The sequence below is a fragment of the Triticum dicoccoides genome, chromosome 2A, assembly GCF_002162155.2.
Source record: "Triticum dicoccoides isolate Atlit2015 ecotype Zavitan chromosome 2A, WEW_v2.0, whole genome shotgun sequence".
NCBI lineage: Eukaryota > Viridiplantae > Streptophyta > Magnoliopsida > Poales > Poaceae > Triticum > Triticum dicoccoides.
Window position 1 is genome coordinate 621,851,479 of NC_041382.1, and position 16,213 is coordinate 621,867,691.

A 16,213-nucleotide genomic window follows, 5' to 3' on the forward strand; every position below is an offset into this window, starting at 1 on the left:
TCGAACTATGAAGAAGCGATGGCGGGCCCGGATTCTGACAAATGGCTAGAAGCCATGAAATCCGAGATAGGATCCATGTATGAAAACGAAGTATGGACTTTGACTGACTTGCCCGTTGAACGGCGAGCCATAGAAAATAAATGGATCTTTAAGAAGAAGACAGACGCGGAAGGTAATGTGACCATCTATAAAGCTCGCCTTGTCGCTAAGGGTTATCAACAAGTTCAAGGGGTTGACTACGATGAGACTTTCTCACCGGTAGCGAAGCTGAAGTCCGTCCGAATCATGTTAGCAATTGCCGCATTTTATGATTATGAAATATGGCAGATGGACGTCAAAACGGCATTCCTTAATGGTTTCCTTAAGGAAGAATTGTATATGATGCAGCCGGAAGGTTTTGTCGATCCTAAGAATGCTGACAAGGTGTGCAAGCTCCAACGCTCGATTTATGGGCTGGTGCAAGCATCTCAGAGTTGGAACATTCGCTTTGATGAGATGATCAAAGCGTTTGGGTTTACGTAGACTTATGGAGAAGCCTGCGTTTACAAGAAAGTGAGTGGGAGCTCTGTAGCATTTCTCATATTATATGTAGATGACATACTTTTGATGGGAAATGATATAGAACTCTTGGACAGCATTAAGGCCTACTTGAATAAAAGTTTTTCAATGAAGGACCTTAGAGAAGCTGCTTATATATTAGGCATCAAGATCTACAGAGATAGATCAAGACGCCTCATAGGTCTTTCACAAAGCACATACCTTGATAAGATATTGAAGAAGTTCAATATGGATCAGTCTAAGAAGGGGTTCTTGCCTGTGTTGCAAGGTGTGAAATTGAGCTCAGCTCAATGTCCGACCACGGCAGAAGATATAGAAGAGATGAGTGTCATCCCCTATGCCTCAGCCATAGGTTCTATTATGTATGCCATGCTGTGTACCAGACCTGATGTAAACCTTGCCGTAAGTTTGGTAGGAAGGTACCAAAGTAATCCCGGCAAGGAACACTGGACAGCGGTCAAGAATATCCTGAAGTACCTGAAAAGGACTAAGGAAATGTTTCTCATTTATGGAGGTGACGAAGAGCTCGTCGTAAAAGGTTACGTCGACGCTAGCTTCGACACAGATCTGGATGACTCTAAGTCACAAACCGGATACGTGTATATTTTGAATGGTGGGGCAGTAAGCTGGTGCAGTTGCAAGCAGAGCGTCGTGGCGGGATCTACATGTGAAGCGGAGTACATGGCAGCCTCGGAGGCAGCACATGAAGCAATTTGGGCGAAGGAGTTCATCACCGACTTAGGAGTCATACCCAATGCGTCGGGGCCGATCAAGCTCTTCTGTGACAACACTGGAGCTATTGCTCTTGCCAAGGAGCCCAGGTTTCACAAGAAGACAAGGCACATCAAGCGTCGCTTCAACTCCATTCGTGAAAATGTTCAAGATGGAGACATAGAGATTTGTAAAGTACATACGGACCTGAATGTAGCGGATCCGTTGACTAAACCTCTCCCTAGAGCAAAACATGACCAACACCAGAATTCCATGGGTGTTCAATTCATCATAATGTAACTAGATTATTGACTCTAGTGCAAGTGGGAGACTATTGGAAATATGCCCTAGAGGCAATAATAAAAGCATTATTATTATATTTCCTTGTTCATGATAATTGTCTTTATTCATGCTATAATTGTGTTATCCGGAAATCGTAATACATGTGTGAATAATAGACACCAACATGTCCCTAGTAAGCCTCTAGTTGACTAGCTCGTTGATCAAAAGATAGTCATGGTTTCCTGACTATGGACATTGGATGTCATTGATAACGAGATCACATCATTAGGAGAATGATGTGATGGACAAGACCCAATCCTAAACATAGCACAAAGATCATATAGTTCGTTTGCTAGAGTTTTCCAATGTCAAGTATCCTTTCCTTAGACCATGAGATCGCGTAACTCCCGGATACCGTAGGAGTGCTTTGGGTGTGCCAAACGTCACAACGTAACTGGGTGACTATAAAGGTATACTGTGGGTATCTCCGAAAGTGTCTGTTGGGTTGACACGGATCAAGACTGGGATTTGTCACTCCGTATGACGGAGAGGTATCACTGGGGCCACTCGGTAATGCATCATCATAATGAGCTCAAAGTGACCAAGTGTCTGGTCACGGGATCATGCATTACGGTACGAGTACAGTGACTTGCCGGTAACGAGATTGAACGAGGTATTGGGATACCGATGATCGAATCTCGGGCAAGTAACATACCGATTGACAAAGGGAATTGTATACGGGGTTGCTTGAATCCTCGACATCGTGGTTCATCCGATGAGATCATCGAGGAGCATGTGGGAGCCAACATGGGTATCCAGATCCCGCTATTGGTTATTGACCGGAGAGCGATCTCGGTCATGTCTACATGTCTCCCGAACCCGTAGGGTCTACACACTTAAGGTTTGGTGACGCTAGGGTTGTAGGGATATGTATATGCAGTAACCCGAATGTTGTTCGGAGTCCCGGATGAGATCCCGGACGTCACGAGGAGTTCCGGAATGGTCCGGAGGTAAAGATTTATATCTGGGAAGTCCTGTTTCGGCCATCGGGACAAGTTTCGGGGTCATCGGTATTGTACCGGGACCACCGGAAGGGTCCCGGGGGTCCACCGGGTGGGGCCACCTGTCCCGGGGGGGCACATGGGCTGTAGGGGGTGCGCCTTGGCCTACATGGGCCAAGGGCACCAGCCCCAAGAGGCCCATGCGCCTAGGGTTTCAAGGAGGGAAGAGTCCTAGGAGGGGAAGGCACCTCCTAGGTGCCTTGGGGAGGAGGGATTCCTCCCCTTGGCCGCACCCCCCTAGGAGATTAGATCTCCTAGGGCCGGTGCCCCCCCTGGCCCTCCTATATATAGTGGGGGAGATGGAGGACTTCTGACCTTTTCCTTTGGTGCCTCCCTCTTCCTCTCCAACACCTCCTCCTCCTCCATAGTGCTTGGCGAAGCCCTGTCGGAGTACTGCAGCTCTATCATCACCACGCCGTCGTGCTGCTGCTGGAGCCATCTCCCTCAACCTCTCCTTCCCCCTTGCTGGATCAAGAAGGAGGAGACGTGGTTGTTCCGCACGTGTGTTGAACGCGGAGGTGCCGTCCGTTCGGTGCTAGGATCTTCGGTGATTCGAATCACGTCGAGTACGACTCCCTCATCCCCGTTCTTTGAACGCTTCCGCTCGCGATCTACAAGGTACGTAGATGCATCTAATCACTCGTTGCTAGATGAACTCCTAGATGGATCTTGGTGAAACCGTAGGAATTTTTTTTGTTTTCTGCAACGTTCCCCAACACCTCAAGGCCCATGTGGCTGGGAAAGGTCGAAAGTCCACCTGTGTATGGAAAGGAGGGAATTGGACTAGGAGGGTGAATAGGCAACTACCAAATTTTAGCGCTTTTAAACAAATTAGGGTGAGCAACATGTAGATTGTCTAGATATGCAACTAGGTGGGCAACCTATATGATGAGCTCAACAACAACACAAGCAAGCACAAGATACAACACAATAAAAGCTTGCACAAAGTAAAGGTAAGAAGTAACCACAAGTGGAGTCAATGGAGACGAGGATGTGTTACCAAAGTTCCTTCCCTTTAGGGGGGAGTACGTCTCCGTTTGAGTGGTATGGGGGCACAATGCTCCCCAAGAAGCCACTAGGGCCACCGTATTCTCCTCACGCCCTCACACAGTGCAAGATATCGTGATTCCACTAGTGGTTCCCTTGAAGGCAGCAACCGAACCTTTACAAATAAGGTTGGGCTCTCTCCACAACTTAATTGGAGGCTCCCAACACCACCACGAAGCTTCACCACAATGGATTGTGGCTCCGAGGTGAACCCTTCCGTCTAGGGTGCCCAAACACCCAGGAGTAACAAGATCCACAAGGGATTAGTGGGGGGACTCAAATTTCTCTTGGTGGAAGTGTAGATCGAGGCCGTCTCAAGAAAACCCTACAGAATCAACAAGATTTGATGGCTAGGGAGAGAGATTGGGTGAAAAATGAGCTTTAGGGCGCAACAATGAAGCAAGGGGATAAGAGGTGGGTCTTCTTGGGGAAGAAGACCCCCTATTTATAGTGGAGGGAAATCCAACCATTTTCTACCCACAACCCACACACAAGCGATACTACTGCTCACGGTGGTAGTTCCAGGAGTAGCAGTGCAATAGCAAAATAATCAAGGCGGTAGTGCCGCCGGAGCGGTACTACCGCTCGCCCCAATGGTACTTCTGGTAGGGTCGCGGTACTCAGAGAACTATGGTAATGGAGTGTGCGTACGATGACAGTACCGCGTCAAGCGGTACTACCGTGCCCTACTGTCGCTCTACTTCCACTGGGTGAAAAATGATTCCATAAGCAAAATATAAGAATTAGTTTCCATGGTAGTAGAAGGCCGGAAGTACCGCGCGAGCAGTACTACCGCGTTACTACCGCTAATTACTCTGGGCTACATAAAGAACAACGGTGGTGGGGCAGTAGTAGTGTCGTACCGCCCTACTATCGCCCTACTGTCGTTGAAGCAAGAAAGAGTCCAATAACCCAAAATAAGTGGTAGTGACCGCGACACTGGAACCACGGAAGTACCGCGCAAGTGGTACTACCGCTGCCCAGAGCGGTATTACCGCTAAAGTGCTTCACAATCACCAAACAGAAAACAGAGGGAACTCCATTAAAGAGGGAAAGTTTAGTGGGTGCAAAGGAAAGTGTACATGTTGATTCCACCTAAACCTTTTCGAAGCGGACCCCCTCTTAATAATACGGTTTTCCTACGACTCAAATCCACTAAAAAAGAAACGCAGGAAAATAACCGTCTTCCCTCTATATCACCAAGGGGAATAAATCGTCTCGTGTCATATGATAGATTATCTGAAATACTCAATGCACACAAGACTAGTCCGCAAATTGTATTGTCATCAATCACCAGAACCACTAAGGGAGAAATATGCCCTAACAATAGGCTTTTTCTGTATTTCCTCCATAAAAGCATGGTTAATAATGTAGCTGACTGATGCCTATAACATGTGACCATGTTATCTTTAGCCAATGTAATAGCCAACATATATAGTAGTGGGCTACAAGGAGGTGCTACTTTATTACCACATGGCCCATCATACACTGTCGCATAGCTTCTTGAAACTCGTACTACAGCTGTTTGTAAATTTGTAGTCCGCTTTATCTTATCTCTCCTAGTCTCTCTCATCCAACTCAGTAAAGATATAATATAATATTTAAAGTCTTACAGCCCGCCTACGTCACCTTATTATACTTGCTCTAATACACCCCCGATTCAGCGCCCTCCCACACATCCCAAACATCCCAACAAATCTGGACGAATAGACGAGAAGAGGGCGAAAGTAGGGGTTAGAGCATCTCTAGTAGATCCCGTATACCTTGTCCCACAAAATTCGATTTACAGGATACCTCAAAACATTTTTTTTACTCTTTTACAATATGACTTTTGTTTCGCCAGAATAGATCATGTACAAAAAAGTTGTGTTCCCGGTAAAGTTACATCCCCCAATAAAAACCTAATCTAAAGTACAACATGATCTTTCAATACACATGTTGAGCTCGCATCGGTCGAGCTGTTGCTGCGGCGCCATTGCCGAAGGCTCCTCCCGCCACCGCTGTTGGCGCGCACCACGTCAGACGCGGCTGAGCTCCTGCTCGCGCCCGCGGCCGAGCTCCTGCTCGCGCTAGCTAGCTAGCAAAACACGTATGCGGCTACCTACCTAGCAAATCTCGTACGTGGCTAGCTAGCACATTGCCGCTGTGTCGGTGGCCAATGGCGAGCGGCTGCGCCGACGTGCCGCGAGATTCAGCCGGAATTGAGCTCGGGAGGCCATGGCGCCAGCTGTGAGGGAAGCGGCTGGGGCTGAAATTTTCCTCCCTCCAAGGATAGAGGATAGTGCAAAAAAAAGGGGCGAAATCCTGTATTGGACTCGTGGATACCGGATCCCACAAAAAATTGCTGAAACGGCCAGATTTGATGAATTTGTTTGGACGGAGATACGAGATGAATCCCGCAAATCATAGCGGACGGCCGGTTTGCAGGATCTACCACAGATGCTCTTATATACGCATCTGGACCGTCCGTTAAGCTCCCGTTTCTTAACCGGCACAAAAGAAAAGCACGCGAGACCCTCGCGCAGCAGCCTCTCCTCCCTGCCCGCGCCGCCATCTCTTCTCCCTGCCCGCCACGCGCCTCGCCGCGCCCGCAGCGCGATCTCTTCTCCCTGCCCGCCACGCGCCTCGCCGCGCCCGCAGCGCGATCTCTTCTCCCTGCCCGCCACGCGCCGCGCCGCCTTCCCTACTCTCGCCGTGCAGCACCGCGACCCCTACCCGCGCCGCGCCGCGTTCCCTACCCGTGCCGTGCGGCACCGCGACCCCTACCCGCGCCGCGCCGCGACCCCTACCCGTGCCGTGCAGCACCGCGACCCCTACCCGCGCCGCGCCGCCTTCCCTACCTGCGCCGTGCAGCACCGCGATCCCTACTCGCGCGGCGCCGCGCCGCCCCTCGCCGCCTTCCCTTCGTCCTACTCGTGCTGGGCGCCGCTACCGACGCCAAACCCTACGGTGCACCCTTCTTCCGCTGCTGTTACCTCTCCTATCTCCACTTTCTCGTTATCCCCTTGGGCCTTGGGTTTGTTCTGAATTTTTTGTGCCTCGGATGTAAAACTGGGACGAGGAAATTGCCATGTGGTTGTTTGGAGAATTTTGGTGCACCCTTGCAGTAACGCGTCGCCAAAGAATTTCTGTTGTTGTCGCTTGGGGAGTGGAAAGCTAAATGATATTCCATTTCTTTTAGATCAAACCAGCCGAGTAATCTTATTATCTCCTGTAAATTTGTGTTGAATCTGCTGCTTGTATGCACTTTGCCAAATATTTCCTGCAAATTTTATCGTTTAGTTTTTCGATTGAGCACTTATTGTACACAATAACTTGGACATACTCTGACTTGGTTACTACCATGATTCAGGATTGACGACAAGTGTCAGAGAGACTAAAGCCTCAGGTCATAGTGGTGCGCCAATTCGGTAAGCCTCTTTTTCGTCTTCCTTTTTATATCATTTTTGTATCGATTTTCTTTTTAAATTCACGACTGACATATATATATATATATATATACCCTATTTCAGAATTCGGGAAAGAAAGGAACATCATAGGCCCCGTTTGTCGGATTATGTTTTAGCTTTCTCCTTGGATAAGCTAAGCCTCATCTAAACGGCCGGGTGGTTTATGCGAAGCAAAGAGAAAAAGTAGCCAACCGAACAGGAGAGAATTCCTTATTTGACACTACCTTAAAATGTGGTTCCTTATTTGACCCTGAAGAACTTTTTTTTCCCTATTTGACATGTAGTCTAAATTTTCTTCCTTACGTGACATCGCCGTCCGTTTTGTTACACCGTTCCGTTAAATTGTTTTTGGATGGACCAAAATACCCCCGTGTTAGTAGCTAGCCCACAAGAAGTTTTGACCAGAGTCGCTAGCCCACAAGCCCGATCCCGATCTGGCCATCCTCTCGTCTCTCTGTTTCTTCGATTCCCCACCCCCAACCCTAGCGGCGGCGGCAGCGGGTTGCAGGCTCGTACAGCGGCGGCGGCGGCGTGAGCTGAGGGGCCATGGCTCAAGGGGTGGCTGCGGGCGGAGGATCAAGCACGGCTGCGGGCGCCGGAGCAAGCACCGCGGCGGACGGCGGCCAAGGCGGGGCTGGGGATGGCTTGTCGGTGAGGTCCGCTGCTGGCGGCCATGGCGCGGCTATGCAGCACTTGCCGATGAGCTCAGCTGCGGGCGCAGGCCATGGCGATGTTGCGGGCGGTGCAGGCCATGGCGATGCTGCAAGGTTGGGCGTGGATGCAAGCTTGGGCCACGGTGCGGCTGCAGACTTAGAAGGGTGAGTTCCTTCCATAATTTCTCTTCAAATGCAGGATTAGAAGGAGGAGCAGGTTGACCCATATCCAGTAGCAATGTTCATGCATAAGTTTCTCTTTTATGTACAGGATGGATCCAAATTCTTGTTATGTACTGAAAATTAGATTGCTTGGCAACCCAAAAAAAGCTAGAAAAGAGCCCATGTGCTTTTATTTCGAGAAGGTTATTGATTCCGACTTGACAAATTATGAAGATTTGGTTGAATCAATTATAGTGCAGTACCAGCCACGTTATTTGGAAGTTGTGCATGTTCACTACTATGATGAAGTTCTGAAAACGTTTCCAGAAATAAAATCAGACCAAGAGTTGATGTATATGTTTGAGAAACATGCTAAGTCAAAGATGGTGCAGATGTTCATTGTATATTGGGAACCCTTTGAACCATATGAGCCTATCATTGAGTATTATAGTGATGTGCATATCCAACCTAAGAACAACATAGACCAAGATGATGATAGTTATCTTCGCAACCCAATATCGGAGAATGAACATGTTGGGATTGATGAAGAGAATATGTATTTGAAGGAAGAACCTAAAGCTCTAAATATGGTTCTTTTTCCTGATAAAGAAAAGGACCAAGACTATGTTGCTGATGGTGAGAGTGAGGATGAGAGTGAGGATGGGAGTGAGGATGAGAGTAAGGATGAGAGCGAGGACGAGACTGAAGTAGAGGAGGATGAGGAGTTGCATGAGGTAAATCATGCCCCAAATATAGAGTATGATAAGGATGACCCTCCTATGACTGAAGGTTTCATATATCCCAATATGAAGGAGTTTAAGTTGGCCCTTTCTCAGCATGCTATCAAACATGAATTTGAGTATAACACAGAGAAGAGTGCACCATGTAGGTTCAGGGGCTATTGTAAAAGAAGAGATGAAGATAATTGTCCATGGAGGATACATGCTTCTACAACGGATGATTTGTGTACCGTAGTGGTAACTCTCTAATTTTGCTCGTTTGTAAACATTTCTTGCATGATTGTTTGAGAGTTTTTAGCTAACTAATTATATTCTTCTTTTGTAGGTGAAAAAAAACCTTTTGGTCATGATTGCTCTAGTGCAAGAAGGAAAAAGAAGGTGAAGAATGCAACTAAGTACTGGATATGTGAGAAGGTGAAGGACTGGCTCATTGAAGATGCAACTCTAGGAGCAAAGGAATTGCGAAAGAAGCTTAAAGAACACCACAAGGTCAAAATCAACTACAAGAGAGTATATATGGGTAAGTTGCTAGCCTTGAAGCAACTATATGGTGATTGGGATATCAGCTTTGACAATTTGTATAGGTTTAAGGCACAAGTTGAAAGTTGTTGCCCCGGTAGCATAGTCCAGATTGATCATCACACAATAAATGGTAAAATCAGGTTTAGAAGAATTTTTGTTGCTATGAAACCTTGCATAGAGGGGTTCCTTAGTGGCTGCAGACCATATTTGGCAATAGATAGCACATTCTTGACGGGCAGGTTCAAGGGGCAGCTGGCTAGTGCTACCGCCGTTGATGGCCATAATTGGATGTATCCGGTTAGTTTTGGAGTCTTTGATTCTGAAACTAACGAGAATTGGATTTGGTTCATGCAATTGCTAAGACAGGCCATAGGATCACCAAATGGGTTGGCCATATGCACCGATGCTGGTCAAGCAGTAATGACAGGGGTGAAAGAAGTGTTCCCAGAGGCGGAACATAGGGAATGCATGTTTCACTTGGTGACCAACTTCAAGAAGAAGTTCCATGGGAAGGTGTTTGATGACCACCTTTGGGCTGCTGCTTACTCATGGAACCCATATTTATTTGACAAACATTGGGTTGCTATGGAGACAACAAAGCCAGCTGCAACTGCATATATAAGGAAGTGGCACAATAGGTTATGGTCTAGGAGTCAATTTTCAACTATATGCAAGGTAGACTATGTAACCAACAACCTGGCCGAGAGCTTTAACAATTGGATTAAGCACCACAAGTCCTTGAACTTGGATGACCTCTTTGATAAGGCGAGACAATTGATTATGATATTGTGGAACCGAAGGAGAAAAGTAGCAAAGGAGTTAGATGGTTTGATTCTGCCCCACATAATTAAGAAGCTGAATGCAATGACCAGGGAATTAAACTTGGAGGTGGTAGAAAGCTCAGAAGAAGTGGCTGAAGTAACTGCATTAGGTGGTAGTGGCTTTAGGTTTGTGGTCAACTTGCAAGAGGGGACATGTTCTTGTCGACAATGGCAAGTTTCTGGCCATCCTTGCAAACATGCTCTTGCATTCATCACGTCACTTAGCAATGCACACATACGACACTATGTGGACTTGTATTTCTCCGTTGACAAATATAGAGCAGCTTATGCCCAACTAATTCCAGCTATGTCGGACAAGACCCAATGGCCTAAATCTAACCATGGATTCTTCATGCATCCACCACTATTGAAGGCCACGGCTGGTAGGCGTAAAACTGAGAGGTACAAAGGTTGCGGTGAGAAGAAAAGGAAAAGTGGTCAACACTTATGCCCTATTTGTAAGGAATATGGGCATCATTGGCACAAATGTAAGAAAGGAAATCCAGAGGACATTTGTAACACCCCGGATGTAACTTTCCCAATTTGTACTCCAAGTCTTGCCGTTTTCGGCGTTAAGTTATATTTATTTCCTCGGGTTCGGGTTTTTTTGTCTTCGTGCGTTGTTATCGTTGTCATGCATCTCATATCATGTCATCATGTGCAGTGCATTTGCATACGTGTTCATCTCATGCATTCGAGCATTTTCCTCGTTGTCCGTTTTGCATTCCGGCGCTTCGTTCTCCTCCGGCGGTCTTTTCTAGCTTTCTTTCGTGTGTGGGGATTAAATATTTTCGGATTGGACCGAGACTTGCCAAGCGGCCTTGGTTTACTACCAGTAGACCGCCTGTCAAGTTTTGTATCATTTGGACTTCGTTTGATACTCCAACGGTTAACCGAGGGACCGAAAAGGCCTCGTGTGTGTTGCAGCCCAACACCCCTCCAATTTGGCCCAAAACCCACCTAACTCTGCTCCATGTTCTAGAGCGTTTGATCACGATCACGTGGCCGAAAACTGCACCTCATTTAGACTCTCCTAGCTCCCTCTATGCCTATTTAAAGACCCCTTCGTTTTCTTCTTCTTCTTCCCCCCGAAACCCTAGATCTCATCATCGCGCCCGCTGGACATTTTTCCCTGTCGATGGATGTGTCCGCCCCGCCGCCTCCAGCCACCCACGCCTCGCCACGTGGCACCCGGCCACCGTCGCCGCCGCGGCTCGCCCAGGCCCGAGGCGGGCCCTCTCCCGCGCCTCACCGGGCCGCCCTTCGCCTCGCCCGCCGCGCACGCCGACTTCCGTCGCCCCGCCCGCCGTCCGCCGCCGCCGCCTCGCCCGCGGGTCCCCGCCGCCACCGCCGCCGGGCAGCGCGCCGCCCCGAGCCGGCCAGCTCCTCCGCCTCCTCCCGGCCTCGCCTCCCGTACGGATCCGGCCGCCCTCGGCCATCTTCTCGAACTCCGGCGAAGACTCCAGCGAGGGAACCGGCCGACCTCGTTTTGCATGCAGATCTGAGATCCGTGAACAGTAACCCTAGAGGTTGTTTTTTTTCTAAGTCCCTGATATTTTTTCAGTCCAAGTGCCCCTGTTCGCGGCTCCGTAACTTCGCATCCCTAGCTTCGATTCATGCATATAGCATATTAAAATGTTCATCTCAGAGAGTACATCATTTCATTCTATTGCATCATTTTCATTTGAGTTCATCTTGATACCCGAAATGCTGTTAGAAGAGGGCTACTTGAGTTAATTGTCAGATCTGGTACTCCGTTTAGCACTTTTGTCATTTTTGCCATGATTATTGTGTGCATGATATGCCCGTGAGTTCTACATGTGTTTTGTTAAAGGTTTTGTCATCTTTCCAGAGGTGCAACCCATGTATTTTTAGGATGTGTGTGGTGTCTTATGCAAGCTTGCAAAGTGGTGCACTTGCTAATTCTGTTTTCAGGGACTTAGTGATTTCACAAAGTCCTGGAGCTGTTTATCTCATGATGCCATATGTTCTTGTTGTTTCCTAGTGATCCATGCCTCTTTTGAGGATGATCAGTAAGGGAGTTTTGTTAATCTTGTAGTGCTCTATCCATCCATGTCTTTGTTTGTAATTATGGAGCACCCTAGCTTGAGTCAATCGAGCTCTACTTTTACTACTTTGTGAATCTGGGCAGATTGTCAACTTGTTTGCAATTTTGCCGGTGATGTTGTAGTTGATCCGTGCATGCTATGCTATTGTTCTTGCCATGTCTAGCTTGCATTTTGTGCCTTCTTGATGGATGTATGCTTGTCTTGCCATGACTTGCTCTGTAGTGAGTGCATCGAGCTCGTAAACATGCCTACTTGAGTTATATTTCAGCATGTGTCAGTTTTTCTCTAAGTCTGAAAATGATTATGTTTTTGCTATGTTCACATGCTTGCAATTGGATTTTCTGATCCCTTTTGCCTCAAGGTCACTAAGGGACTTTTGTTAAGCTCTTTGAGTAGCTCCATGCCAAGCTTTACTTTGCCATGATCAGGTCCTGTAGCATGTAGTTTTGTTGCTCCAAAGAGGGCTACCTGATCTGAAATTCCAGATAAGTGTTGATTTCACTAAGTCTGAGATCTGTTTGCCATTTGCATTTTTGCCATGCTTGTTTGAACCTGTTAATGGATGATTTGGCCGTAGCTCAGTGCTAGACTTTTGTTAAGCATCTTGTGTGCATCCCTGCCATGTATTTTGTTGTCATGTTTGGGTGTTGTAGCATGTTCATCTCATTGCATTTAGATGCCTACTTGCTGTAAATCGCAGACCGGTGTCATTTTTGAATCGCTTGCCATTTCCAAACCGTAACTCCGATTCCGGCGTTCTTTATATCGTTTTCAAGCGGTTTCATCTCATCTTTCCAGTGGCACACTTGGATTTCCAAGTTGAGGCCAGGTTCATGCGTTTTCCTGTCATATCTTGCATTTGGCAACCTGCATCACATCCCGCATAGCATATCATCATTTCATCATATTGCTTGTTCTTGCACGTGGTTGATTGTATCCTTGTTGCTTGTTTGTCTTGTTTGGGTAGAGCCGGGAGACGAGTTCGCTAACGAGGAGCCCGTTGAGTTTGCTTTCGAGAATCCAGTCAACTCTGACAACTGTGCAGGCAAGATGATCATACCCTCGAAATCACTACTATCTTTGCTATGCTAGTTTGTTCGCTCTTTTGCTATGCCAATGCTACGATGCCTACCACTTGCTTGCAAGCCTCCCAAATTGCCATGTCAAACCTCTAACCCACCAATGTCCTAGCAAACCGTTGATTGGCTATGTTACCGCTTTGCTTAGCCCCTCTTATAGCGTTGCTAGTTGCAGGTGAAGATTGGAGCCCGTTCCTTGTTGGAACATTTATTTACTTGTTGGGATATCATTATATTGCCATGTTATCTTAATGCATCTATATACTTGGAAAAGGGTGGAAGGCTCGGCCTCTCGCCTAGTGTTTTGTTCCACTCTTGCCGCCCTAGTTTCCGTCATATCGGTGTTATGTTCCCGGATTTTGCGTTCCTTATGCGGTTGGGTTATAATGGGAACCCCTTGATATTTCGCCTTGATTAAAGCTTTTCCAGCAATGCCCAACATTGGTTTTACCATTCGCCACCTAGCCTTTTTTCCCTTGGGTTCTGCAGACTCAAGGGTCATCATTATTTTAACCCCCCCCCCCCCGGGGGCCAGTGCTCCTCTAAGTGTTGGTCCAAACCGTCAGCCGCCGGTGGCTACCAGGGGCAACTCTGGGCTGGCCTACCGGAAGTTTAGACAATCTAAGTGTGCCCTGAGAAAGAGATATGTGCAGCTCCTATCGGGATTTGTCGGCACATTCGGACGGTGTTGCTGGTCTTGTTTTAACCTGTCAAAGTGTCTTGAGTTACCGAGATACCGAATCTGATCGGAACATCTTGGGAGGAGGTCTATTCCTTCTTGACCGTGAGAGCTTGTCATGGGCTAAGTTGGGACTCCCCTGCAGGGATTGAACTTTCGAAAGCCGTGCCCGCGGTTATGGGCAGATGGGAATTTGTTAATGTCCGGTTGTAGATAACTTGAACCTTAACTTAATTAAAATGAATCAACTGAGTGTGTTACCGTGATGGCCTCTTTTCAGTAGAGTCCGGGAAGTGGACACGGTGTTGGAGTAATGTTTGCGCAGGTTGCTCTCTAGTTCCTCGCTCGCGCTTTGCCTCCTCTTCTCGTCTTCTTTTGCGAATAAGTTAGCCACCATACTTGCTAGTCGCTTGCTGCAGCTCCACTTACATATACCTTGCCATACCTATAAGCTTAAATAGTCTTGATCGCGAGGGTGCGAGATTGCTGAGTCCCTGTGGCTCACAGATTACTACTATACCAGATGCAGGGCCTGATGATTCCGCTCCAGGTGACGCGTATGAGCTCAAGTGGGAGTTCGACGAAGACTCTCAATGTTACTATGTTTCCTTTCCCGATGATCAGTAGTGGTGCCCAGTTGGGGGTGATTGGGACCGTGTCGCATGTTGGGTTCTCTTTTATTTTGGTGCCGTAGTCGGGCCATGAGTGTTTGGATGCTGTAATGTTATTTATGTACTTGTTTGACGTGGCGAGTGTAAGCCAACTATGTTATCTCCCCTTTGTTGTTCATATTACATGGGATGTTGTGAAGATTGCCTAACTTGCGACATATGCCTTCAATGCGATTATGTCTCTAAGTCGTGCCTCGACACGTGGGAGCTATAGTCGCATCGAGAGTGTTACAAGTTGGTAATCAGAGCCTTCACCGACCTTAGGAGCCCCATTGCTTGATCGTTTTTAGCGGCCGAGTTGTGTCTAGAAAAACTGTTTTGAGTCTTTAGGAATTATATATCGGAGAGTTTAGGAATTCTTTTTACTTCCCAGTCTCCTCATCGCTCTGGTAAGGCATCCTGACGTAGTGTTTTGACTCTTCTCTTCTCAAATTTCACTAAAAAAATTTAGGATCACGCGGGTATCTTGAAATCGTTCCGATGGTTTTATGATGAGAACATTGACTTGGTGCCTCCTATCAGGGGTTTAGTGGAAGTGTCCCGGGGAGTTGAGCTCTGAGGTGTTGTCATCATAATTTTATCATTGCAGTTTTGGAATACCTGAGTTTAGTACGCCGACATTGAAAATCTCTTTTATGCAGTTCGTTGGTGAGATAACCTCGACGCCACCCAGTACTGGGGCGGGAGTTCGGGAGTATCGCCATAACTTGTATAACGGATGCTTTTCGAAGGTTGAGGTAGATGGTTTCCGAAGGTTTCTTGGTTATGTGTTGAAGGATGGATACAGCTGGATGTAGGATTTGCTAGTTTGGGTGAGATATTATGCTTCCCCTGTATCCCCAACACCTGATTGCATAACCGGAAAGGTTCGGGAGTTTCATAGGTGGGAATTCTAGTAGCTCTAGTTTTTCTTCCACGGATATTGGTTTGAGATTGGGATTTCTTACCGATTATTCGTTCTTGATCCGTACCTTGTTGATTTATTTCTCTACCTTAATTCTACGTGGCTTCTCAATTTATGGATATGTGACCATTTCAAGAGGAATGCATTCGTTCATTTTGTTCAGATATGAAGACTATATGTTGCAATTTTCATTCCGTTGGATTCAGCTTCAATATTTTATCTATCAATGTGCTAATGGTGGTCAACCTCTTCAGGATGGCTCCTCCAACACGCACGACTCCGAATCCTGATCCGCCACCATCTCCACCTCCTCCAGAGGCATGGCAAGCTGTGATGGCCGCAACCAATGCAAACACACAGTTGATCATGCAAATTCTTCAAGAGCGCAATCAAGGCAGCAATCAGAGTCACTTTGTTTCACTCAACCAGTTCCTTGCTAACGGGCCAAAGACTTTCAGCAATTGTGTTGAGGCAACCGATGCTGACGATTGGCTTGTGGATCTGTGCAAGCATTTCGAGTGCAGTAACGTCAGGCCTGAGGACTTTGTTAAGTTTGCTTCCTTCCAACTCAAAGATCAAGCTGCAGAATGGTTCCAGCAGTACAAGGACTCCAGAGGTGGACGTGTTATCACTTGGGATGATTTCCGTCGAGATTTCTGAGCTCATCATATTCCTCAGAGCGTGGTTGAAAGCAAGCGTGAGGAATTCCGCAATCTGAAGCAAGGCTCTTTGTCTGTCTATGACTACAACAAGTTGTTCCAGAAGCTCGCCCGCTTTGCCAAGCAGGACGTCCCTGATGAGAAGA

General features: G+C 47.3%; 1 protein-coding gene and 1 long non-coding RNA gene across 2 annotated transcripts; both read left to right on the forward strand.

The window, feature by feature from the left end:
* The first annotated feature begins 6,478 nt into the window (after positions 1-6,478).
* LOC119359716 lies at positions 6,479-7,618 on the forward strand. The gene is made up of 3 exons (XR_005172639.1): positions 6,479-6,608; positions 7,012-7,069; positions 7,172-7,618. It is a non-coding gene; the product is annotated as an uncharacterized LOC119359716 (long non-coding RNA).
* A 36-nt stretch (positions 7,619-7,654) lies between these two features.
* On the forward strand, positions 7,655-10,500 carry LOC119358013. Its single transcript, XM_037624748.1, has 3 exons — positions 7,655-7,926; positions 8,033-8,900; positions 8,989-10,500. Exons 1-3 carry the CDS (start codon positions 7,655-7,657, stop codon positions 9,043-9,045), a joined length of 1,197 nt encoding a protein of 398 aa, XP_037480645.1. The 3' UTR covers positions 9,046-10,500.
* The last annotated feature ends 5,713 nt before the right edge of the window (positions 10,501-16,213 follow it).